This window comes from Corythoichthys intestinalis, chromosome 12 (genome assembly GCF_030265065.1).
Source record: "Corythoichthys intestinalis isolate RoL2023-P3 chromosome 12, ASM3026506v1, whole genome shotgun sequence".
NCBI lineage: Eukaryota > Metazoa > Chordata > Actinopteri > Syngnathiformes > Syngnathidae > Corythoichthys > Corythoichthys intestinalis.
This window is the reverse complement of record NC_080406.1, coordinates 8,701,469-8,726,793: the sequence shown is the minus strand read 5'-3', so window position 1 is coordinate 8,726,793 and position 25,325 is coordinate 8,701,469. Positions and strand designations below refer to the sequence as shown.

At 39.2% G+C, this 25,325-nt stretch overlaps 1 protein-coding gene across 3 annotated transcripts in view; it reads right to left on the bottom strand.

Annotated features, from left to right (window-relative positions):
- kpna3 (karyopherin alpha 3 (importin alpha 4)) overlaps window positions 1-24,526 on the bottom strand; it is a 49,045-nt gene extending 24,519 nt beyond the window's left edge. Inside the window, exons 1-2 of one of the 3 annotated variants that reach the window (XM_057852334.1) lie at window positions 24,309-24,526; window positions 8,563-8,607 (exon numbers count right to left, since the gene is read on the bottom strand). In XM_057852334.1, the coding sequence (XP_057708317.1) occupies window positions 8,563-8,607; window positions 24,309-24,377 (114 nt within the window). In that variant the 5' untranslated portion in view covers window positions 24,378-24,526. Of the gene's footprint in view, window positions 1-8,562; window positions 8,608-8,747; window positions 8,938-8,968; window positions 9,078-24,308 lie in introns of those variants that run through there. The other 2 variants (XM_057852336.1, XM_057852335.1) reach the window with 2 other exon arrangements.
- Window positions 24,527-25,325: the final 799 nt, after the last annotated feature.

Genomic DNA, 25,325 nt, shown 5'->3' with positions numbered 1-25,325 from the left:
ATTACAAAGATAAAAGATGCCTACCTTAATGTGATCCCTGGCCCTGTTTTCCTTGGCTCAGCTCTGATTTCGGGGTTTTACTTTGTGACTTTTAGCTGCTTATCCCTTTTTTTTGAGTGTCTCTTTGTTAGTCAAGCCATCAACCAAAACCTCTGAGCTTGACAAGATCGCCTCTTTGATATATTCGCCATCAGTTTTTCCTTGCTTTGCAATGCAGTGAGCAAAGTGATAGCTTGCTTCGGTGGCGGTGTTTTTAGCAGTGACAAAAGGTTTTCAGGGTGTTTTTGTTTACACTATCTGGACACAGCACGTTTTAATGTCTCTGCCTTGTCAGACTCCTCCTTGAATGAATTTTCATGTTTGTCTCATAATGACGTTTGACACTTGTTCTCCCCGGGGAGAGGCACGGGCCCGGGTGGAGCCGCCGCGGCCCCCGGGAGGCTGGCTCTTGCGGTGCGCACGAAAGGCTCGGGCGCGGGCCCGGGTGGAGCCGCGAGGAGCGAGCCTTTCCCCGGGGAGAGAAAGCTTCCCTATCGCGGTGCGCACGGAAGCCTCGGGCGAGAACCTGAGTGGAGCCCCCTCTCGTGGTGCGCATGGAAGCCTCGGGCGCGGGCCCGGGTGGAGCCGCGAGGAGCGAGCCTTTCCCCGGGGAGAGAAAGCTTCCCTATCGCGGTGCCCACGCAAGCCTCGGGCGAGAACCCGAGTGGAGCCGCCTCTCCCCGAGGAGGCTGGCTCTCATGGTGCGCATGGAAGCCTCGGGCGCGGGCCCGGGTGGAGCTCTCGTGGTGCCCAAGGAAGGCGCGGGCGTGTGGGGCTAGAAGACTGATCTAGCCCCATACCAGCCCGGGTGGAGCCGCGGGTGCAGATCTTGGTGGGGGAATAACACTCTTAAATACAGTCTTGATGAGATTGAATTGGCTGCAGTTACGACGTTGGGAACGCTGACTCTGGAATAAAACACGATTTGACCAACATTGTGACAGCCGATGCCTACCAAAAATGACGTAATGTCAGAGGTTATAAAATCGCGCCAGCGGCCCTTCCCGCACAAAGAGCGCCAGTGGGCAAAACGGGACAAGTCTGTGAAAGCGTCCAACCCGCTCCATTCTCGGGACATCTTTTTATACGTGAAAGCAATGACGTGAGTAAATCCCATGTCTCTTTACACATGAATTCCCTTGGATGTGTGTGTGGCTTAAATAACAGGGCGCGCAACAGAAAATGTCTGAAATTCAGGTAAAAGGGCGTTTTTTTCTTGTTTTTTTTTTTTTTTTGCCATGCGCTCGCGTGTCACTGGTTAACCCTTCGCGTGCCAATGCTGACACGCGTGTCATAGGTTGCCGACCCCTGCTGTAGGCGGACAAACATGACACAAACATTCTTTTTTGGTCAAATACGGCTCTTTCAACATTTTGGGTTGCCGACCCCTGGGTCACTACGAGATGTAAGTCGTACTATTGCTACGAGAAAAAAAGTATTATTACATAGGGTAACGTAGCTGTAATCAGCTGCGCATTTTACATAAATGTAACGGAGCTGAGAGCTACAACATTAGCGTGAAGGAAATATTTCAAATATATCCTTGTTATGGTTCTTCTTGGGGGGTAAAAACATGGGGGAAAAAAATTCACCGTGGCACGACATAGTGAGGCTATCTGACTCCGATGCAGCCCACCACCACAGTTTTAAAAAAATTCTAGGGGAAACCCTGATATTTTTATGAAAAGTCTGAAAAGTGCCCTCATATGAGATTGAGGAGAAGAAAAGTAAATTTATCATACTATGTGGAAGTGATGAAACGTGTTGCGCCCACAGGCGGAGTTTGACTTTTGGGGCAGGGGGGGCACAACATGTTGATGACCCCAAAACGCAGTGTCAGCAATAAAAAAATAAAAAACTTACAAGAATATTTATAATAATAAGTTGAAAATGAGCGTTTTGTGGTTCCCATCATGCTTGAGGGGAATTCTAAATCAGGCTGCCTAGGACAGCTATACTTTTCGCCAAGAACGTTATCCAGTGAATATTGTACGCCCGCCGGTGTCGTACCAATGTAGTTACCCCAGTGAAAAATTGTATCCCCTGCGCAGAACCATATGGAGGTAGATTTGTATCTTCATTATTCGATCAAAAAACAAAAAAAGGTTGCTTCAATCAAAATATATATTATATAATGAATGCATATTATATAATAAATGCATTTGAAAGCTATTGTTCTACCATTTGAATTTTTTTTTTTTTTTTTTTGATTGAAGTAAAAATAAAAAATTAGAAGCAACTTTTTTGATTGAAGTAATGTTTTGCGTTTGGGTCACATTTTGGCTAGTATATTAATGTCTTTATTATTTAATCAAAAAATATGTTGCTTCAAACAAAAATATCTGTTGCTTCAAACAAAAAATATACATTTTCAAAAGAAAAATCACTTCAATAAAAATAAGAGAAATTTCAATCGTAGAAAAAGTTTTTGAATGCGAAAAAATATTTGAGACTCAAATATTTGCATTTGAACACTTAATTTTTCATTCAAAAAGTTTTCTTAGATTTTAGCAGTCCTTTTTGTCTTTGGCCCATATTATGGGTTGGACATTTTTGCCCAAATCATTCAATCCCCCCAAAAGTTGCTTCAATCAAAAAAAAAATAAAATAAAAAAAATAAATAAATAAAAAAAAGAATTAAAACAGAGAAAAAATCATTTGAAAAATAAAATTGCCCCCACCTCTGTATTTATTTGTATTGCTTGCCCCCACCTCTGTATTTATTTGTATTGCTTTTTTTTTTTTTTTTTTTTTAAATAATATGCAAAGAAAATGACCATCTAAGGTCCTAGTCACATGATCTGTTTGAAAAATAATTATGACCCATTATGAAAATATCTTTTTTTGTTCATTTCATTCATTTTTGTTGTTCGTTTTATTGCTTTACAACTTTTATATATACAGGAAAGTCAGTTACATGCTATGACACTTTTCGGCCACCAGGGGGGCCCCGCTTAAACTCCTCTTATGGTTGCGCCTTACTTAATTCGGAAACCCAATGAGGATGCTGACCTGTTAACTAGGGGTGTGAGAAAATATCGAAATGGTGATATATCCTGATACTTTGTATCCCAAAAGGTTATCGATATGCTCCTGCAAGAATCGAGATATCGTTTAAAAAAGGTGTCGATGTCTATTAAAAAAAAAAAAAAAAAAAAAAAAAAAAAAGGAACCAACTAGTGCCGCAACGATTAATCGATTAACTCGAGTATTTGATAAGAAAAAAATGTTCAAATTAAATTTTGTTGCTTCGAGAATTCGTTTGATTAAAGTGGCATTGTAATGGTTTATTTTGAAATGGTTTACATTTAGTTTTATAGATTAGGGTGGAAACACTGCCCTCTGGTCTGCCTTATTTTACATGGCTGAATCCAACAGCTCCCTGTTAGGATCAACATAAGCTAAGTTTTTGTTTGGGCTAATGTTTTTTAATGCATTCATAATTTAGTTAAAAGGTATATTTAGTCATTTTTTGTGGGAATATGAGTCTGAACCACTTTTTACGAGCATTGTTAAAAAAAAAAAAAAGTTAGTATTTTATAGCATTTAAGCTAGCGGACTTTTGTTATGCAAGTTAGTCAATTGTTCTTTTTATACTGTTTGAGGCTCATCTCAGGTATCTTAATATTTCATGTTCCATATCCGATTACTCGATTATTCGAACTAGTTCATTGATTAATCGACTACTAAAATAATCGATAGCTGCAGCCCTAGAACCAACAATTGCTACCAAAATCTTCCACCATAATAGTGTCTCAGTTAAGTCTAAGGCTGCCTTGACGGTCCTCGACACCCAATCCATTTATACTAGGAACGTTCGTTCATTCGAAACCAGAGCATTCACAGTCATGATAGTAGATAATAATAGAGTCATCGGATAAGGAACATTTAATGAGTTGCAGAATCAAGTTTAAGAGATGTAAAACAGCATTTCATGCGAATACAAAATAAAATTCTTGAGTGTTTCTTCAAACTATGCAGATTGGCGCTTTCATTTAAAAATAAATTAAAACACTTGAGCTTAGCTTCAAACGGTAAACCAAAAAAAAAAAAAAAAAAAGTCCAACAAAATAACAATCGGCTATCTTGCATAGCAAAAGTCAGCTAGCTTAAATTATATAAAATGCTACAAAAAAATGAAGACCTAGGTATAACAAAAGAACAATTGGCTAACTTGCAAAGCAACTCTTATAAAGCTTAAATTCTATGAAATGCTAATATTTTTTTTTTACTAAGCTCTTAAATCGTTCAAGCACATATTACCTCAAAAAAAGGCTAAATATACCAAGACACTAAATTACGAATGCGTAAAAAAACAATGGCTAAAACAAAAGTTTATCTTATGTTGGTCTTAACAAGGATCAGCTGGATTCAGCCATTTTAATCAGTTATGTCATATTTACTGTTGCCACTAGAGGGCAGTGTACCCACCCAAATCAATAAAACTAAAAGCAAACACTTTCAAAACAAACCTTAACAATGCTACGAATTAAATACTCAAAGCAGCTAAATTTGATTCCAAGCTTTTTTCTACTCGAGTTAATCGATTAATCGTTGCAGCACTATTTGAGTCATCGTCAGATAACAAACATTTAATGTGTTGCAGAAGAATTTTATGGAGGTAAAACAAAAAAGTGCTTAAACCAGCAATGATATTAATTTCAACCTGGAAATCCATCAGCACCAAGAGGATCCAAGTGCAACAAAAGAACAAAAAAACAATTAAGAGTTTAAATATCTCACTCATTATTAGTTGAATTGACAGGTTAATTTGATGTACTAGTAAATTCACATACAGTAACTTGCAAAAGCAAAAGCCCGCTAGCTTAATTGCTAAGGTTTGTTTTCTTTCTTTTTTACAATTCTCCATAGACTTCACTATTAGATGACGGGAAACGGGGCAAAGGCCACTCCGTAGGGGGCCTATTTTCAAAAACTTAAAATTCAAATATTTTCAAAACTAAAGCCGCTAGCACCCAAAAACCAAAACAGGCACCACCCTTAGGCATGTACGAGTTTCCATGAGCCGCTGCATCAAAAAATTCAAAATCACTCCCTAGTAATTCCCGATGAATTATTTTTTATACAAGTATAACAAAACTTAAAATGGCTATAAAATTCTCAGATTTTGCGCTAGATGCACAAAAATCACCAAATGCAGAGATAATCACCTATACTTTCAGGATCAATAGCTATATTTAACGTATCATTTATGTTATAGCGACTTTTTTTTTAATTTAGTGGTATTTTGACATGTTTTCAACACCAAATAAATCACTCAATTTTCACATCAGAAACGTAATACTTGAGGAAAGCCTGCAGAATAGTCTTAATTTTACTCAACAAAAGCAAATTTGACATTTTTATACAATCACAACTTAGGTTGAATTCCGATGTCACTATTGCCTCATCACATCTTGTCAGCTATCTGGCCCTCGTCGTTTTCAGATTGAAATGTTACATAAAATAAAACACGTAAAAGCCGAATTGTTTTTTGTATGGACATAGAAAAGTCGAAACTACTCGAGTTTTGCCAAAAAACGGCAGTTGGCCAAAAATTACCTGATTATTTGAATTTAAAGTTACGCTATTGTGTATGGATACAAAATCCAATATGGCGGCCATCACAAAACAAAGAGCTTTTTAAGTTGAAAATTCTTGTAAATCAATGCTAAAATCCCGGAATTTCTATAGGTATGAACGCGGAACAGTCCAAATGGTTAAAAGCAAAACCCGGACAGTTATCATTCATTTTACGTAAATATTTCAAGTTACGCAAATTTTTTTTTCCATTCACTTTTTTCCCCAAAGTGCACGCATGCTGCTATTTTATATAATAATTACCTTGAAACTAGGGCTGCAGCTATCGATTATTTTAGTAGTCGATTAATCAATGAACCATTAGTTCGAATAATCGAGTAATCGAATAAGGAACATGAAAAATTAAATTACCTGAGCTGAGCCTCAAACGGTATAATAAATAATTAAATGAGGATCTATGTACAACAAAAGAACAATTGGCTAATTTACATAGCAAAAGTCCGCTAGTTTAAATGCTATTAACTTTTTTTTCCAGTGCTCTTAACAAATGGTTCAGACACATATTCCCACAAAAAAAGGCTAAATATACCTATAAACTAAATTACGAATGCATTTAAAAAAAAAAAAAAAAAACATTAGCTCAAACAAAAACTTAGCTTATGTTAGTCTTAACAGTGTAGGCAGTGTATCCACCGAAATCAATTAAACTAAATGCAAACACTTCCAAAATAAACCATTGCAACGCCACTTAAACGAATACTGGGAGCAGCAAAATTTAATTCAAATCTTTTAATCGAATACTCGAATTAATCGATTAATCATTGCAGCATTACTTGAATCCTCAACCAAATCACTCTTGAGACACTCCTGCCTGCTTGTATGCAGTAAAACTTTCGTCCTGTGTCCACTTAAATCCGGCGTTAGAACGCAGTTAGTGTTTAAGTTTATCACAGTTAAAGCCACCACAACGATCTGCCTGGGCCGCCCCCTACGGGAAGGAGTTACGCAATGTCTGTAGGAGCTGTCTTGTCAACTGATAGTGAAGTCTATAAATTCTCTTAATAAATCCTTCACACATGTATTTCCACAGAAAACTGCTAAATATACCTCTAAAACTAACTTACTAATGCATAAGCATATTAGTTCAAACAAAAACCTACAGCCTTATGTTGGCCTTAATAGGGAACAGCTGGATCCAGCCATACAGTGTTGCCAACCCCCCAGAAAGGAAAGTAACTATTAGCTGTCCTAAGAGTCTATAGAAGTTGCTAAATGACGTCATCACCTAATTTGCATGGTTGATATTGCATTGCAATTGGACATTGTAAGAGAGAGGATTAACAAGGTAGAAGTAGCAAAGTGTGAGTTAAAAAAATACAAAAAGTTGCTAGATTTGTCGCCAATAGGCTTTGGAAAGTCGCCAGATTTAGCGAGAAAGGCGCCAAGTTGGCAACACTGCCAATTGAGTCATACTCACCATTGCCACAAGAGGGCAGTGTATCCTCCCAAATCAATAAAACTAAATGCAACACTTTCAAAACAAACCATTTTTAAAAAGCTATTTTAATTGATCGATTCCTTCGTGTTTCTGCAAAATCCGGTTTCTCATTGGATCCAATTTGAATATTCAACACTGAAATTACAACTCTCTGGTCTGATTGGCCGTCGGTCGGATGTTCGTGGGCGTTGGCAAAGCGTGTATTGACTGACACATCGCGGATACGTGGACTATAAAGTTCTTCAATGACACCAAGCATCACTGTTTTACAATTACAAAAATGCTAAATTGATGCCAAAACACAGATTACTGTGATATTGTACAGATTTCCACAACATTTTAACACCATATTTTTTATTTCGATGACTTTCTAGAAACAAATTTGGAAAATGCAAGCATACTCAATATCAAACAGTGGCACGGTATCATTGGTACTTTGAAATAACCTTTCAATCAATGTTTTAGAGCTGAAACGAATACTCGAGCAACTCGAGTAACTCGAGTTTAAAAACTGATCCGAGTAATTTCATTCACCTCGAGTAATCGTTTATTTTGACAGCTCTAAGCATCACGTTTTGCTCGGACTACTTTTTATGCAGGACAACGCGCTGATGTCCCGTGCGTAGAGGAAGAAGCAAAAAAAAAAAAAACTTACTGCAGCCGACAGCTGCTACAAACGACGCCGCGTTGCTAAATACTAGCCCGCACGATGCTACGTTGGTAGCAGGTAGCATCTGATGAGTCTCATAGAGATCACATGTATGTTGAACTAGATGCGAAATGACAGACTCGGCCGCGTCTGGCCAGCGTTAGTAAACAGCCGCCATCTTAAAGCAGTAGAGCGCTAAGCGCTAATAAACAGCGCTAAGCGCTAATAAATAAGATGAACTTTAATGTCATTAGCTCACGTAACGTTAGCCCCGCGGAGGGATAGGTTTCTATTAATTATGACCACTTTCGATGCGTGGCTAACGTGTCTTACATACAGGCTTTAACATAACCTAGCGTTGCAGAGTGATGAGGGTGTAAAATAAAAACTCAATAATGCTAACTATCAATTTTAGCTCAGTAGTCATTGCTGGATAAAACACCATGAAGCACTGGTCCCTCATGTGCTCCAATACAGCCTGTATCATACATTTATTTTGAATACTGCAATTAAAAAAAAAAAAAAAAACTAAGATCTACAGGTTTTTTGAGTGAAAGCAGTGAATTAAGTCTTTTTTTTTTATTCTAGTTACATCTGAGATGCAATTGTTGGCTGGTTTCAACAATATACATTGAAAACAAAGACATTGGTTGACTGAAAATGGTTCAAGATTAGATGAAATGTCTTGTTTTCTCATGTATATTTATAATTGCTCTTCACCTAAAAATATATTTGTTTTATCCGATTACTCGATAGAATTTTCAGTCGATTACTCGATTAATAAAATATTCAATAGCTGCAGCCCTACAATGTTTGTGTCTGTGTGTTTTCTCACCCTTCTCAACTCCACCGTCACTTCATTCCGATGTCTTCGCATAGTCTGTGGAAAAAAAACACAACATTTATTGATAACGGCCTGAAGTGACCTTACTGTGGATAGGAAGTGTTCTAAGCTTCTTCATTTGCATTAAAGCCTCTCACACAACCCGCTTAACCACCAGGTGATGTTGAAACACAAACCTCCTGAACGTTCGCGTACAGCAGTATTTCCCAACTTGGGCAACCATTTTACGTACACTTCTGGTTAAGTCAAGATACAATATGCGATACAAATAGAAATAGCGAATAGGTTTGTATTTGATAAAAAGTACAACAAAGGAAGCATGCCAAACAGTACGCCAATTTAACAAAGTCCAATAGAAATTAGAGCACAAAAAAAAAGATCAAAAGTAGGATACAACCGCAGGAAATGTTGGAGAGCACAAAGATGAGGGCACACACAGCTGTAAGTAAGGCAATCGTCCAGCACAGCTGATTGACACAGGCGTCCCTAAATACAGTGCGCTCCTAATGCGTCACAAAGAACAACTGAGAACACAAACATGTCACAAAGAACAACTGAGAACATAAAAAAAAAAAAGACAGCACATTACATAGATAAGCTGCACTGAACTATAAGCCGTTGCTGTCCTCACTTTACTATGGGATATTTACACCAAAAGATATTAACCGATAACGCTTTATTGGAGAGCGGCATCATAAGAATGTCATAAGACCAAATGAACCCCCATGAACCCTGATTCAGGCATGAAAATGGGTCAGGGGTTAAAAAGGTGAGAATGGTGTGGAGGAAATATGTCTAGGCGGTCTGCCAAAATGTCCTACATCAGTGAAACATCTACATGAGGCAAATTTGACAATTTGAATTTTCCGATCGCTGATATGGGCAAAAAAAATGCGCGTCAGTATCGGATCGGCCAACATGGAAAAATTCCGAACCAGACTTCCGATCCAGTTTTTAAAAAAAAAAAAAAAGTGCAGTCCGGGTTTTCCAGCGCACAGATTGACATAATCCATTCCGGTTTTTACTTCGGTTTCCCTAAAATCCGGTCCGCATTTCACAGCACACCTTCAACACACTACATTTACATTACCGTCTCCCACTTTATCGGTAAAAATGTCAGCTGTGTGGGATCATTTCACCTTAAAGGACGACAAATACGAAGATGCAGAGTACAGCATATGCCACAATAAAGTCAAGCGTGGTGGTAAAGCTGTAAGAAGTTTTAATACAACCAACCTAATCAAGCATTTAGCGAAATACCACCATAAACAATACCAAGGTTGTGGGATGGTTGGGACCTGTTGGGGGGGGGGGGGGGGGGGGGGGTACCTCACGGTTGCCTCCTCACGACAGGCCATCAAGTGCCAAACAATATCGGTATCGGATCGGAAGTGCAAAAACCTGGATCGGGACATCCCTACTCGAGTTAATTAATCGTTGCAGCACTAGTTGAAATCAATACATCCACCGCCTCAGTCTTATTTCTGTACGCACGTCACGTCAGCGCGTTGTGCCGCATTAAAAGTAGTCCGGGCAAAACGTCATGCTTAGAGCTGGCAAAATTAAACGATTCCTCGAGGCGGGGAAAATTCCTCTATCTATTTTTAAAATCGAGTTACTCACATTATTCAAATAATCTTTTAGCCTACAAAGTACTGCGATATAGCACCTTTTCGAGATAATGTCACACTTATAGTGTGAACACCAAAAAGTATTTGCGTGACAAAATGCGGACGGTCTGAACGCAGCATTAATATTAATTGGTTTGCAGCCTGGCTCCTTTTCAGGAATGCAGGGTTTTAAAATACTTTTGGTGACACGTTTTTTACCTCTTGAGTAATATCTATTACACTATAGGTCACATTGTGAGCCTCTCAAATACATTGATAGGCTTAATTGCATTTTTATTAAGACTGCCTCACTCTACAACTTTGTGGGTGAACACTGAAGCACCTTTACTCACCAGCCACATCTTGACAGTTGCCACTAGGTCGACAGAGTCATGTTTGCCTTCTCAAAGCATTCCACTCAATTATAAACTCGCACAACACGACAACATGCCTTGAATGTTTTTCCTCTGGCGAAATATAGCACTTCAAGTAAGCTTCTTAGATGGCGTTCCAGACAAGTTGTGATTAGGGGTGTGACAAAATATCGAAATGGTGATATATTGTGATACTTTGTATTAAGCCTGAACGATATATCGTTTAAACATCGTCATGGCGATGTGCGCATGCGCGATAGTCCCATCGCAAGGACGTGCAATAGTTTTGTTTTGTTTTTCTTCCAATCAACAAACCTTTGTTCTGCTCCATTCGCTCGCACAGCCTCCCTCACCCCCTTTCCCAGCTCTGTCACTGCGGCACTTGCTTATTAAAGTTAACGATGGCTTTGATCTGGCCAAAGAAGCGGACTTCACACGGCAGCAATCTGTCAATCATCGTTTAACTTGTTAAACAGTTTCTGCAAGGAAGCGCGGGCTGGAATGCATGTGTGCGTGTGTGTCTGTGTGTGTTGGGGGGGGGGTTCCAGACATATAAAATAAACGCCAGAAGTGATTATGAGGAGTTTGTAATTTCTACATGTCACTCCAAGAGTCACAGCCATGTAAACAGTAAGCGTAAACACAAGCATTTAATAAAGCCAAGCATTTTTCTACTACGGTACTTTATTCTTTTTTAAAAATGATTCGGTGGGACAGTTATGTTTAAAACTGATCATAATTATTGCATTTGAAGTGCTTAAAAACCATTTATAAAAAAAATATATATATATATATATATATATATTAGGGCTGTCAGACGATTAAAATTTTTAATCGAGTTACTTACAGCTTAAAAATTAATTAAACGTAATTAATCGCAATTAATCGCAATTCAAACTATAAAATATGCCATATTTTTCTGTAAATTTTAGATATATTCTGTAAAATACATTGTTGGAACGGAAAGATAAGACACAAGATGGATATATACATTCAACATACGGTACACAAGGACTGTATTTGTTTATTATAACAATAAATCAACAAGATGGCATTAACATTATTAACATTCTGTTAAAGTGATCCATGGATAAAAAGACTTGTAGTTCTTAAAAGATAAATGTTAGTACAAGTTATAGAAAGTTTATATTAAAACCCCTCTTAATGTTTTCGTTTTAATAAAATTTGTAAAATTTTCAATCAAAAAATAAACTAGTAGCCCGCCATTGTTGATGTCAATAATTACTTACACAATGCTCATGGGTGCTTAAGCCTATAAAATCAGTCGCACCCAAGCGCCAGCAGAGGGCGGCAAAACTCCATAAAACACAATTAACAAGTGGGCATTTCACTCTACTGACATTTAAATCTGTCTGAGCGGGACATGTGCGTTAATTGCATCAAATATTTTAAGGTGATTAATTAAAAAAAATAATTACCGCCCGTTAACGCGGTAATTTTGACAGCCCTAATATATATATATATATATATATATATAAATAAATACATTTCTTAAAATCATACTTTGGGGAAAAAAAATTGAGAAAAAACATGTCTTGTATTGCTTTCCAGTCCTAGATCTGAATAAATACATTCAGCACCCCCCCAAAATGGGAGGGGGGGTATTCAAGTCATCTAGTAAAAATTTCTTTTAAAAAAAAAAAAATATATATATATATATATCTTAAAGGGCTGTCAAAATTATCACGTTAACAGGCGGCAATTAATTTTTTTTAATTAAAGAACATTTAAAATATTGTTACTTGTGTTTTTTGTCCCCCTCTGCTGGTGCTTTGGTGCGACTGATTTTATGGGTTTAAGCACCGTGAGCATCGTGTAATTATTGACATCAACAATGGCGAGCTACTAGTTTATTTTTTGATTGAAATTTTTACAAATTTTAAAACGAAAACATTAAGGGGTTTTAATATTAAATTTCTATAACTTGCACTAACATTTATGTTTTAAGAACTACAAGTCTTTTTATCCATGGATCACTTTAACAGAATGTTAATATTAATGCCATCTTGTTGATTTATTGTTATAATTAACAAATACAGTACATATGTACAGTATGTTGAATGTATATATCCGTCTTGTGTCCTATCTTTCCATTCCAACAGTAATTTACAGAAAAATACGGCATATTTTAGAGATGGTTTGAATTGCGATTAATTACGATTAATTTTTAAGCCGTGATTAACTCGATTAAAAATTTTAATCGTTTGACAGCCCTAATATTGTTTTCAATATCGTAATATAATATCCCAATATATCGCAAACCCCCCCCCAAAAAATCGCTGCAATAGTTTTTTCCCAATAACGTTCAGGCCTACTTTGTATCCCAAAAGGTTATCGATATGCTCCTGCAAGAATCGAGATATCATTTTAAAAAGGTGTCAATGACTTAAAAAAAAAAAAAAAAAAAAAAAAAAAAAAGGGGAACGTTCGTTCATTCGAAACCAGAGCATTCAGTCATTTTGTCAGATTTTCAGGACATTTATAGGTCACTTGCTGTTCATTTTAGGGCATTTGCAGGTCATTTCCTGTTGAGTTTGATTCACTGCCTATTCATTTGGGCTATTCCCAGGTCACTTCCTGTTCTGTAACACAAAATTAACAGCAAGTGACCCATAAAATACCCCCAAATCAACAGGAAGTAACTGAAAATCAACATGTAAATGACCTTAAATGGTCCAAAATTACCTCATTGACTGGCATTGGCTGCTACTGACGGCCATAGACGTTCAATCCGTTTGAAGTTGGAGGGATTCGTTCATTCGCTGCCACCCTCCCAGTTCAAATGGATTGGACGTCTACTCATGATAAACTCATTCCGATTCACAGCAGAAGCTTGTTTTTCTGTTTATTGTTGTACGGTGGATTTGCTTAGACAGTACTGTAAAAAAAAAAAAAAAAAAAAAATAGTAGGTCTAGATTCTTTTGGTCCGTTATTCTCCATCAATTTAGTCTCGTAAGATGTTGATCAGCGGCGGGTACCTCCGCAGCGTCCTGAGTTTTGACTGTGGGCACATTACGCAAGAGGCTATTTGGGAAAGCAACATGAACCCTTTGAAAAAGTCACAAGACCTCAAACGGCAAAAGCCAACAGATGCACAAATACAGCAATTACTCCAGCTTGTCTCTCCTCACTTCTGTGCTATATGGAGTACTTCTTGGTTTGGGACCACTCACTGATCATTATAAATATTGACCCACAATACCCCTACATTGACTATGAAATGGTATGACTATGAAACACAGTTTGATGTAGGGCTGCAGCTATCGATTATTTTAGTAGTCGATTAATCGATGAACTATTTAGTTCGAATAATCGAGTAATCGGATAAGGAACATCGAACAGCGATAAAATGCTAACTTTTTTTTTTACAATGCTGTTAACAAATGTTTCAGAAACATTCTCGCAGAAAAAAGGCTAAATATACTTATAAAATAAATGACGAATGCATTAAAAAAAACATTCGCTCAAACAAAAACTTCTTATGTTGGTCTTAACAGGGATCAGATCGATTCAGCCATGTGAAATGAGGTAGACTAGAGTGCCGTGTATCCTCCCACAGCAATAAAACTAAATGCAAAAACTAAATGCAACCAAAAAGCTCAATCTTGGTCTCATCTGACCAAAGCACACGGTCCCAGTTGAAGCCTGGGACTGTGTGTATGTATTTTTGTGTGAGACCAAGATTGAGCTTTTTGGCAACAAACACTAAGTGGGTCTGGCGTGCCACGAAAGATGCGTATGCTGAAAAGCACCTCATACCCACTGTGAAGTATGGGGGTGGGTCAGTGATACTGTGGGACTGTTTCGCTTCCAAAGGCCCTGGGAACCTTGTTAGGGTGCATGGCATCATGAATGCTTTGAAATACCAGGACATTTTAAATCAAAATCTGTTGCCCGAAAGCTGAAGATGGCCAAATCTAAACATATGGCCAAATCTACACAGAAATGGTTCACCAGACACAAAATCAAGCTCCTCCCATGGCCATCTCAGTTCCCAGACCTTGTTTTGTTGGCAAAGGGGGGTTGCACAAATTATTAACACCAGCGGTGCTAATAATTGTGACACACATTATTTGATGTCAAATAATTTTTTCTTTATGTGGGATTTTTTTCCCCACTGAATGAATGCACTTGTATTGAAGGTTGGATTTTTCTCTTTTTTTCCATTAAGGTCCCAAGGTTTCAAAAAATTGAAAGTGAAACTCTTAAGTAGGGCTGCAGCTATCGAATATTTTAGTAATCGAGTAATCGACTGAAAATTCTATCGATTAATCGAGTAATCGGATGAAACAAATATATTTTTAGGTCAAGAGCAATTATAAATATACATGAGAAAACAAGACATTTCATCTAATCTTGAACCATTTTCAGTCAATCAATGTCTTTATTTTTTATGTATATTGTTGAAAATAGCCAACAATTGCATCTCAGATGTAACTAGAATTAAAAAAAGACTACTTCATTGCTTTCACTCAAAAAACCTTTAGATCTTATTAAATTATATATATATATATATATATATATACACCTAAAAATGCCGTTACGCTTGATAACACACATCACTTAAAAGTTAGGACTTTTCCCCACGTGTTTCAATTGAATTTCTATTTGTGTCAAGCCATTTTTAAGTTCTAGTTAAGTTTTAAGTTAGTCTAAACTGTAAGTCCAGATAGGATTTTGAGTTTTTGCAGTGTTCAAAATAAATGTATGATACAGGCTGTATTGGAGCACATTCGGGACCAGTGCTACTTGGTGTTTTATCCAGCAATGACTACTGCGCTAAAATTGATAGTTAGCATTAGTGAGTTTTTATTTTACACCCCCATCACTCCACAACGCTATGTTATGTTAAAGCCTGTATGTAAGACACGTTAGCCACGCATCGAAAGTGGTCATAATTAATAGAAACCTAGCCCTCCGCAGGGCTAACGTTACTTGAGCTAGTGACAGTAACGTTAATCTTATTTATTAGCGCTTAGCGCTCTTTATTAGCGCTTAGCGCTCTACTGCTTTAAGATGGCGGTTGTTTACTAACGCTGCCCAGACCCGGCCGAGTCTGTCATTTCGCATCTAGTTCAACATACATGTGATCTCTATGAGACTCATCAGACGCTACCTGCTACCAACGTAGCATCGTGCGGGCTGGTATTTAGCAACGTCGGCGTCGTTTGTAACTGCAGTAAGTTTTTTTTTTTTTTTTAATTTGCTTCTTCCTCCACGTGCGTGACATCAGCACGTTGTCCCGCATTAAAAGTAGTCCGAGCAAAACGTGATACTTAGAGCTGTCAAAATAAACGATTACTCGAGGTGAATACAATTACTCGGATCAGTTTTTAAGCTCGAGTTACTCGAGTTGCTCGAGTATTCATTTCAGCTCTACTCTCAAGCTCACCCTCTGGCACGTCAGCCCCGCGGTGCGTTCAGGTACAGCAAAAAACATCCGCCACATTAGAACCCGATTCGTTATATTAATACAGGAATTATTATTATTATTTCTATTATATTGGCTGTATTCCGATTGTGATTTATAATTCATTTGTTTTGCTATGTGTAATATCCATTTGTAATAGTACCAGCAGTATTCATTAAGGATTAAGTATAGGTTTTTGGTCTGTGGAACGAATTAATGGAATTATAATGTATTCCTATGGGAAAATCCTGCTCGACATGTGACCATTTCGACTTACAAACAAGGTCCTGGAACGGATTAACTTCGTATGTAGAGGTACCACTGTATTTATAATTGCTCTTTACCTTAAAAAAAAAAATTTTCATCCGATTACTCGATTACATTGATGGAATTTTCAGTAGAATAGTCGCTTACTAAAATATTCCACAGCTGCAGTCCTAGCCCCATGTTTCTAATGACTTATTTTAGGAAAAGGGAACAATTGTGGCTTATCAGAGCCTACAAATCTTTAAGTCCAAGGTTCCCTTACAAATGAATACACAGCACAAAAAGTTTGACGGCAGACTACAGTGATTTTCTTGGCATTAAAAGCATCGTCTAGCTATTGAATAGCTACTGCAATTTTCCATTAAATTTATCACAATTGAAGACCTTGATAATCCTGATTTTAAATTCAAGACATTTTAAGACTTTTTCAGGACCCGTAGGAACCCCGGTGTAAATGTTTGCTCCAAAAAGCCCACGTTAACATTAGTAATCCATCCAGCCGTAGCCTGACTCATTCATTTAAATCACAGGTGGGATGATCCGGCCTAATGTTGCAAATTTAAAAACTAGGGATAGCCTATGAGCAGTGTTGTTTTCGTCAACGATGATGATCACGAAAATTTGACGTGTCTCTGAAGACTAAAACATAACGAGCTGGATGCCAGTTGTCGTCTGACGACACGAGAAGGAGATAAAAATTCGCCATAGTGCCCGTCATAAATTTACAATGTCTGATATTTTCTTATTGTATGTGTAGTTACAATTTAGCACGCATGTTAGCAGTGTTTGGTCTTATCACTCATGTGATGTGCCCATTCCAGGCTTTTCTTTGTGAAATGCATGTGTCAGGTGCTGCTCGGTTTTGTTTTCTTATCTTGGCGATGCCATATTGCTTTAGCCTTAAGGTGCATGTTAGCAGAGCAACGGTTTGCGGTTCAAAGCCGAACAGTACGGTTCGCCCTGTACGGTTCAATAGACCCTACTCCCCAATGTCACAGAATGACGTGTCGCTGTATTCAGCCGTCATAATGTCCATCATTGTCCGTATTCTCAATGGTTTCAATTTGTCGTGCAATTTATAGTGCAATTCAAGGAAGCCCCGGTGCTTCCAGACGCAGTAAACTCATTGGATGCGTTGCATAAAAGGTGTTATGTGGAAAAGCTTCAGTCTATCCATTCGCCAGATCCATATTTGATGCCTAAATCGATATTTTTCGACCCGCTGTCTTCGCCCTCTCTGCCTGACATCTGCTACCCTGATATCTACAACTATCTTGTCCACACAAAATCAGCCTATTCTCACGAAAGTTTGAAAAACTTTAAGAGCAGCACTCTAAGCAACATTACCCCGTGTGACCCTTTACTTCCAATTTTCTAAAATGGCGACGATCAATAAAAATAAAAAGTTGACTGCGATGACCGACACTCCAAGGATAGGTGGATATTGGACTATTTCTTCAATAAAACACGCAACAACTGTGTCTGCCTCATTTGCAAAGAGACAGTCACCGTTTTCAAAGAGTTCGATGTGACGCGATAATGATATTACCGGACAAGACACGCTGACATGTACGACAACATTACAGGGAAGATACGCAGCGAGAAATTATAGCAACTTGAAGCTAGTTTAATTTCACAGCAGCAGTATTTCGCAAGAGCCCAAGTGTCGAAAGAGAACGCCACAGTCTGTTGAAATCATGAATTAAAAAAAATAATAAAGCAAATGTGCCACACAGAAGGGCTTGATAAAATTTGTTTAAATATATTGTTCTATGTAAATCAGCCAAGGTAGCCGCCCGCATTTTTACCACACCAAATCTGGCCCCCTTTGCAAAAGGTTTGGACACACCCGTTTAACTGATGATCCGTAGACGAGGCCAGCTTCTTTCACTTGGTACCAGCTAAATATTATTCAAAATGTAATGATGGTGGAAGAAATAAGCATCTTGAATTTGAAACTGTATGTTCTCGGCGATTAGCCTAGCAATGATCTTAATTGTGGTTGTCAGCCCAAAACCCTCTAAATATATATTAAATGCACCTTACCAGATATAAAAAGCGTACTACATAATCTGTGGTGATCGTTTGGTGCCCAGTTTTCTCGTCGAATTGCAGCAGTCCATCTCGCTCTCCTCTCCGGGTCTCTCGGAATACGGTAGAACTTCAAGTCTCTCCGTCTATCTTCTATGTTACTGCAACCAACCGCCACACACGCCTTCACCATTTTGATTATTAATGTTAACGAGCAGAAAAACACGCCATAATAGGAGGAATTTACGTAGCCGTAATGTGTCAAAACGACGAGTAGACGGACAATATGGTGCGGAGGCGTGGTTGTGACGTCATGTGAGTGGGGTCTATACGCCTTTATGAACCGCACCTTTTCGGTTTTGCAATTAATTTATTCCGAACGCTTGTGGAATGAATCGGTCGAGCTCTGTGTGCCTGTGTGACGTGAAGCACAGTTGTGAGAAATTCCCGCCCCGCAAGTAAATGTCCAATTGCTGTCAAGCACCTGTGTAATAGAAGCAGAGAAATGCCCTCTCTCGCTTACGAGCAAAGTGAAACAAGAAAGAAAACAAAACGCTATGGCGAGCGGAGGAGTGGAGAAACCGAATTTTGAGGAAGCACCGGCCTCTCTCAAATCTGTGGTGTGGCAACATTTCGGTTTCCCTGTGGACTACAATGCGGAGGAAGAGAAAATATTGAAAAATAAATAAATAAAACAATTTTCAAGCATTGCTCAGCGCTTGTTCCCTATGCTAATGGCAAACACCGGCATCACCCACGGATATCACTTTTTCAGAGCAGGACTACCCCGAAGACGACACCAGTGAAAACACACGGCGGGCTTCGTTAATTTATTTGCAACGCTTGACCCGCGTTACATTGTTCCCTCGCGGACATATTTCTCCAACAACGTAATCCCCGACATTTCTGAAATGGCACGCGAAGCCATCGAAGATGATTTCGCTAAAGCACATAGTTTCGCCCTGACCACTGATAGTTGGACGTCCCGTGCTACGGAGTGCTACTGACGGGCCACTATAATTCATACCTGTCAAGTTGTACGGTCTCGTCGTAATTTGTACAAGTGAGCACTGATTTTTAAATGTGTACGCCGTACGTTACGTTCAAAATCAGCACGTTTTTCGTGCATTACGTTTTTGTTTTTTTTTCATCCGTTCAGATTTGGTCACCTTTTCGGCAACGAGAATGTGCGTTGGTTGAATGACACCAGAAAAGTCAGAGACACGGAGAGGGAAGAGTGTTTGTTGTGACGCTGTAGCAAACACGATGCTAGGCTAGGTGGCTCCAATATTTCCTGACTGTAGCCGACAGCCTACAATCTACGCCTAGATAGCTCATGCATATAGAACTACATACGAAATGACGGACTCGGTAGCGTTAGTAAAAAGCTGCCATTTTAGAGCAGTAAACTTCTCAGAAAGGCTCTGTTGTAGTGAACCTTCCTAGCGAACCTAAGTAATTTTTTATCTAAAATATTCCTAAATCGGCAAAATCTTGACTTGAGTCTATCTTTAAAGGATGAAACAGTTTTAAAATTTTCACATGTCGAAAGTAAACAGAAGGGAACTAATGCAAAAACGGGAGCAATTTTATCTACTTTAACAGTGGATTCACAACATTAAATGACCTCCAAACATAGCAAAGGTTACTATGTTTTTGTTTTGTTTTGTTTTTTGAAAAAATGGTGGGGTGGGGGGGACAACGAACGGTAACACCAGTTACTTTGCCAAGTAACTTTTTTACTACTGTGTATTTCAGTAGTTAGTCACTACACTAGCCAAAGAGCTAAGAGGCATTTTAACAGTCGAAAATGTTTAGGTTTTAAGTGTTTATTTCACTTTGATTAAAAGCAAAATAAAGGCAGTTTTTTATGAAGAAAAAAAAAAAAAAAGCAAAACGCAAACCGAAACCTTGATCCCAAAACCGAGGTTCAAACCGAACCGTGGGCTAACTGAACCGTTGCACCCCTAGTGCATATGTAAGCAAAACACATTTTTCTTTCATAGTTCACGCGGTGTTTTATGCTCCTGTATGTAATTGACCACTTGGCTGTGTGTGGAAGCGATCGTTTTATATATTCAATTTTTGAATCCCGCGCCATGAAAATGAGTGACTTCCGGCTCCAATCTTGGGTTTAGGACGAATGGGAATGTGACGTCACCCGGGTCAGCATCTCACAATACAGCATTGCTTTATAGCATGCAGATGGACTGCGGATTCAGCTCATTTTACAGATTTATTTGTTTATTTTTTGCATCACGGCAACCAAACGGCTGCAGGCTTTTGTAGCTGCACCAGGGAGAGGCGTGAGCCTTATAGGGTTTCAGAAAGTTTCCGTTCACCCCAAGATCGGCAAAGACAAGTGTGTGACAACTGTGGGACCATTGGACATCGTGTTTTGTATTATGTCAAATACTGGGATCATGGCACACATTTTAATACGGAGGTGTCTTGTAATTTGTGACCGACAATGCTCCTTGTCCGCCGAGAATGCCACTTGGCCGACAACCGGCGTCTTATTGCACCCCACCCCCGCCAGGAGAGCGCTGTACTCGGCTTATTGCCCTCTTCGTGTGCTCGGTGTTCTGTCAAATTTTCAACCCCATCAGAAATTGCAACTTTGTAATGGCTGTATTCGCAGCAAGTAAACACTAAAAACTTACTTTAAATAAAGGACTATTTAAATACGTTTGATCATGGACAGACAGGTAGAAAAGTTCTCCTCAGACACATTCTGCCATGTTAGCTGCACAACAACTGCAGCTGCTCTCGCATGAGTCTCTCTCACTGTTTACGTCTTCGCCGTGTAGTTAAGCATTAATTTACGCCATATTTGTGTTGACCATGTGGCAGCTACGCACTCCTCCGTCGTCAGCCAGTTTGTCCGGCGGTAATTCTCCAGCTGCTTCCCCGGCAAACACTCTCCCCTGCACGCAGCAGGTGACGAGCTGTAACTTGCTCGCCGCCGGGCGGGTTGCTGACAGACAAAGACAATCGACAAACTGGCCGCTGTGTGAAATGATCCGGGCTAGTTTTGTGCGATTTTTCGCTTAGAAGACTTTGAAACATCACTCGGTCAGGATTAGCATGTCAGCTAGCGGTCACGCCTTATGGTTTGTTTACATTCTCCGAAGCCGGAGCAGGGAAATGACAAAAGCCTGACAAACTACGGTGGCATAAAATATCATTCGGGAGGTGCGATAGTAAAGTTGAAGTCGACAGTTTTGACCATTATGTAATTTTGCCATGTCATAATGAATAAATGTATTTTTATTATTTCATATTCCATTTAGCACAAGACTTATTTGTCATGTCCATACCATTTATTTAGCAATTGGGGAAAAAATACTTGAATAAAATGAATTTCCTGTAAAAATACTGGAGTAGAGAAACTGAAACAATGGCATTTTGCGGCTCTCTTCGTCAGATTTTCCTCGTTCTGAATAATTCCCCCTCAATGGGCTGAATTTTATTTTTATTTATATTTGAAGTTTATTTAGCCGGAGAGGATTTTTTAACAATTTTGGAACAAATATACAAAACATGAAAAAAAAAAAAAAAATACTAATGGGGAGGGGGGCATCAATAATCGATTTATAATCGAATTGGAGTCTCTGAATCGTAATCGTATCGTTAGGTGCCCAAAGATTCCCACCTCTAATTATTACCGTAAATATTGTCAGTTTATGGTAATGTTTTGAACTACCAATGTGCTATGCTTGTGCTGTGTTTCACCAGTCAGTAAATGACATTTCTGTATCTGTACACGAGCTCTGTTTTCTTGTATTCTTCTATTTATTGGTGCTAAAATTAGGGTGCGAGTTATAAACGGGTACAATAATTTTCCCTAGATTTTACAAGTAAATTTGGGGTGCGCATTATACACGGGTGCGCCTAATATTCGTGAAATTACGGTAACTAATAAGTAGAGATGCCGATCGATCGGGTCCGATCACGTCATTTTCAAAGTATCGGAATCGGCAAAAAAATATCGGCCATGCCTTTTTTAAATATATATTTTTATTAAATCGTTTTCTAATTGTATTTAACGCTACAGACATAATGTTACACTCATCCAGAGTCTTTAGTTTAGGCTTAAGGTAGGGTCATCAAATCTATCCCGATAACGGCGGTAATTATTTTTTTTAAAAATGTATTACATTAAAATATTTAACCCAATTAATGCATGCGCTGCACGACCTACTCACGCATTGTCGCGCTCAATCTGTAATGGCGCCGTTTTACCTATATAGAGAGATAAAAGGCAGCGTAAAATGAGTAGAGTGAATTTTGGCAGCATTTGGAGTCTTTTTGTAATTGGCTAAAGCCTTACAATCCCTCTCCCTACGATTAGCAATATCATGGGAAGCATTGTAGGGGAAGCAAGATTCCAATTGATCTTTTTCTTAACACCTTATGTTATTTCCCAATGCAGAGAAGATATATCAATTGGTAGCACTACGCACGGTCATGGTTCCTTTTCCCATCATGCATTTGGGCATGGCTACAGTATCATTTAGTGAAAGCTCAACAAATACACTAGATGGCAATATTTAGTCACAATATACAAAGTCACAAGTCTTTCTATCCGTGGATCTATCTCACAGAAAGAATGTTAATAATGTAAATGCCATCTTGAGGATTTATTGTCATAATACAGTACTTTTGTACTGTATGTTGAATGTATATATTCGTCCGAGTTTTATTCATTTTTTTCTTAATGCATTGCCAAAATGTACTATATGATCGGGAAAAATTATCAGGAATGATTGGAATTGAATCGGGAACAAAAAAAAGCAATTGGATCGGGAAATATCGGGATCAGCAGATACTAAAACTAAAACGATCGGGATCGGATCGGGAGCAAAAAAACATGATGCCACTGGGGATCGTTTGCAAAAAAAAAGTCCCCCAAAATACGGTCGGGGAAAAAATGTTGAAGCCAACATGCAATGAGGCAGAGGCTGCTACGGAGAAGCTAGACGTGCAGGATGCCTGAAATAGCATCAAGAATGCATTGGCAAAGTCCATCTGTCAAAGCAGCCATGTGCTCGTCTCACCAACATTCAAACACATTCAAAACAAGCACGTACTGAACATTGAACTGCAAATTTTAGGCTGAGTGGATTGGTTTAAGGCTGCTTTTATAGGCATTGTACTGCTGGAGGATTATCTCAGGATTACTAATAGATCAGGAAGCAGCAGGAGTGGTGGCGTTTCTTCAAAGATATTACCCTTTTAACTATTAATTCATGACTAAAATCCTGGAAAAAGTCTGGCTGAAACAAGGAAAACCTCAATTTTGCATCAATTTGAACACAGTATTTGCCAAATCAAATTGATTGATGGAGTAGTGGTCCCTTTTCCAGTGATTAGTTAACGGGTGATGTAACAAGCCTGTTACTTTGTAGATAGATCCTCGTTGTTTAAAATACAGTTACCATGAAGGTGAATGTAATGTGGCGACGTCAACATGTGATTAAAATGCTTAATCCGAATGCTCGCTCGAGCTAGCTCACCTGGCTAGCTCGCAACATGAGCGAGGAAAGGTGGGGCGATTTGTCATTTTTCCCAGCAGCTTGTTAGCTATTTCATAGCTAACGCGATGTATACATGCAGGAAAGACGATAACACGGAAAAAGTTTCGGCAGTACACGAGGCGAATGTGAAAATAATTCCACAGGACCAGGCCCGCTCCCACCGGCGTCCAGCCGACTAGCTAGAAGCATTAGCAGCCACTGACAGCTAGCTCTATCGCCGAGGCTTCATTTGCTCAAATTCCATTTAAATACGTCGTAATTTCGAAAAAAGTAGCAAATTTAGGAACTAACAGCGAGTCAGCGATTATCCTAATAAGTGAAATTGCAGGAAAATGTCCTAATGGTAAGCTAATAAGCACTTTTGCTGAGGTTAGCTTTCCCGGAGTTGTAGCCGGGGCCGGGCAAGCTACTCAGCCGAGGGAGGCCCAACGAGAGCCGCTCGCAAACGACTCCAAGTCGCCTCACACAATCGGTTCGGCTCACCTCGACATCGCGCCCCTTGTTCTTAAAGCTCTTGATGCGGTGGTTTTCCAAGCCGGCGTTGTCTGCCATGGCTGTGCGCGTGAGTGTAGAGCCGGGAGGGCGGGGGGTTTCTTCTATTACTCCGGCGGCTTTCGGGATCTCCTCCTTGTGAGATGAGGCTCAGGCACGGCAGCTCGTGTCCTCCTTCTCCTGCTGCTGTTGCTGCTGCTGGTGAGCTCCAGGGTGCGGGGCGGGTCGGTGACGTCAAAAGTCACATGGCGGATGTGGGCGGGGGTAAAATGCTTTAGGGCTGTCCCAAACGATTATTTTTCTCCCGATTAGTCTGCATTTTTTAAACGATTAGTCGACTAGTCTAATCATTTTTTACTCCTTTTTTTTTTGCAATTAATTTTTTTTGATGATTATTAATTCACAAATTCATTATTAAAGTACAAATAAACACATACACTCACCGGCCACTTTATTAGGTACACCATGCTAGTAACGGGTTGGACCCCATTTTGCCTTCAGAACGGCCTCAATTCTTCGTGGCATAGATTCAACAAGGTGGTGGAAGAATTCCTCAGAGAGTTTGGTCCATATTGACATGATAGCATCACACAGTTGGTGCAGATTTGTCGGCTGCACATCCATGATGCGAATCTCCCGTTCCGCCACATCCCAAAGATGCTCTATTGGATTGAGATCTGGTGACTGTGGAGGCTATTTGAGTACAGTGAACTCATTGTCATGTTCAAGAAACCAGTCTGAGATGATTCCAGCTTTATGACATGGCGCATTATCCTGCTGAAAGTAGCCATCAGAAGTTGGGTACATTGTGGTAATAAAGGGATGGACATGGTCAGCAACAATACTCAGGTAGGCTGTGGCGTTCCAACGATGCTCAGTTGGTACCAAGGGGCCCAAAGAGTGCCAAGAAAATATTCCCCACATCATTACACCACCACCACCACCAGCCTGAACCGTTGATACAAGGCAGGATGGATCCATGCTTTCATGTTGTTGACGCCAAATTCT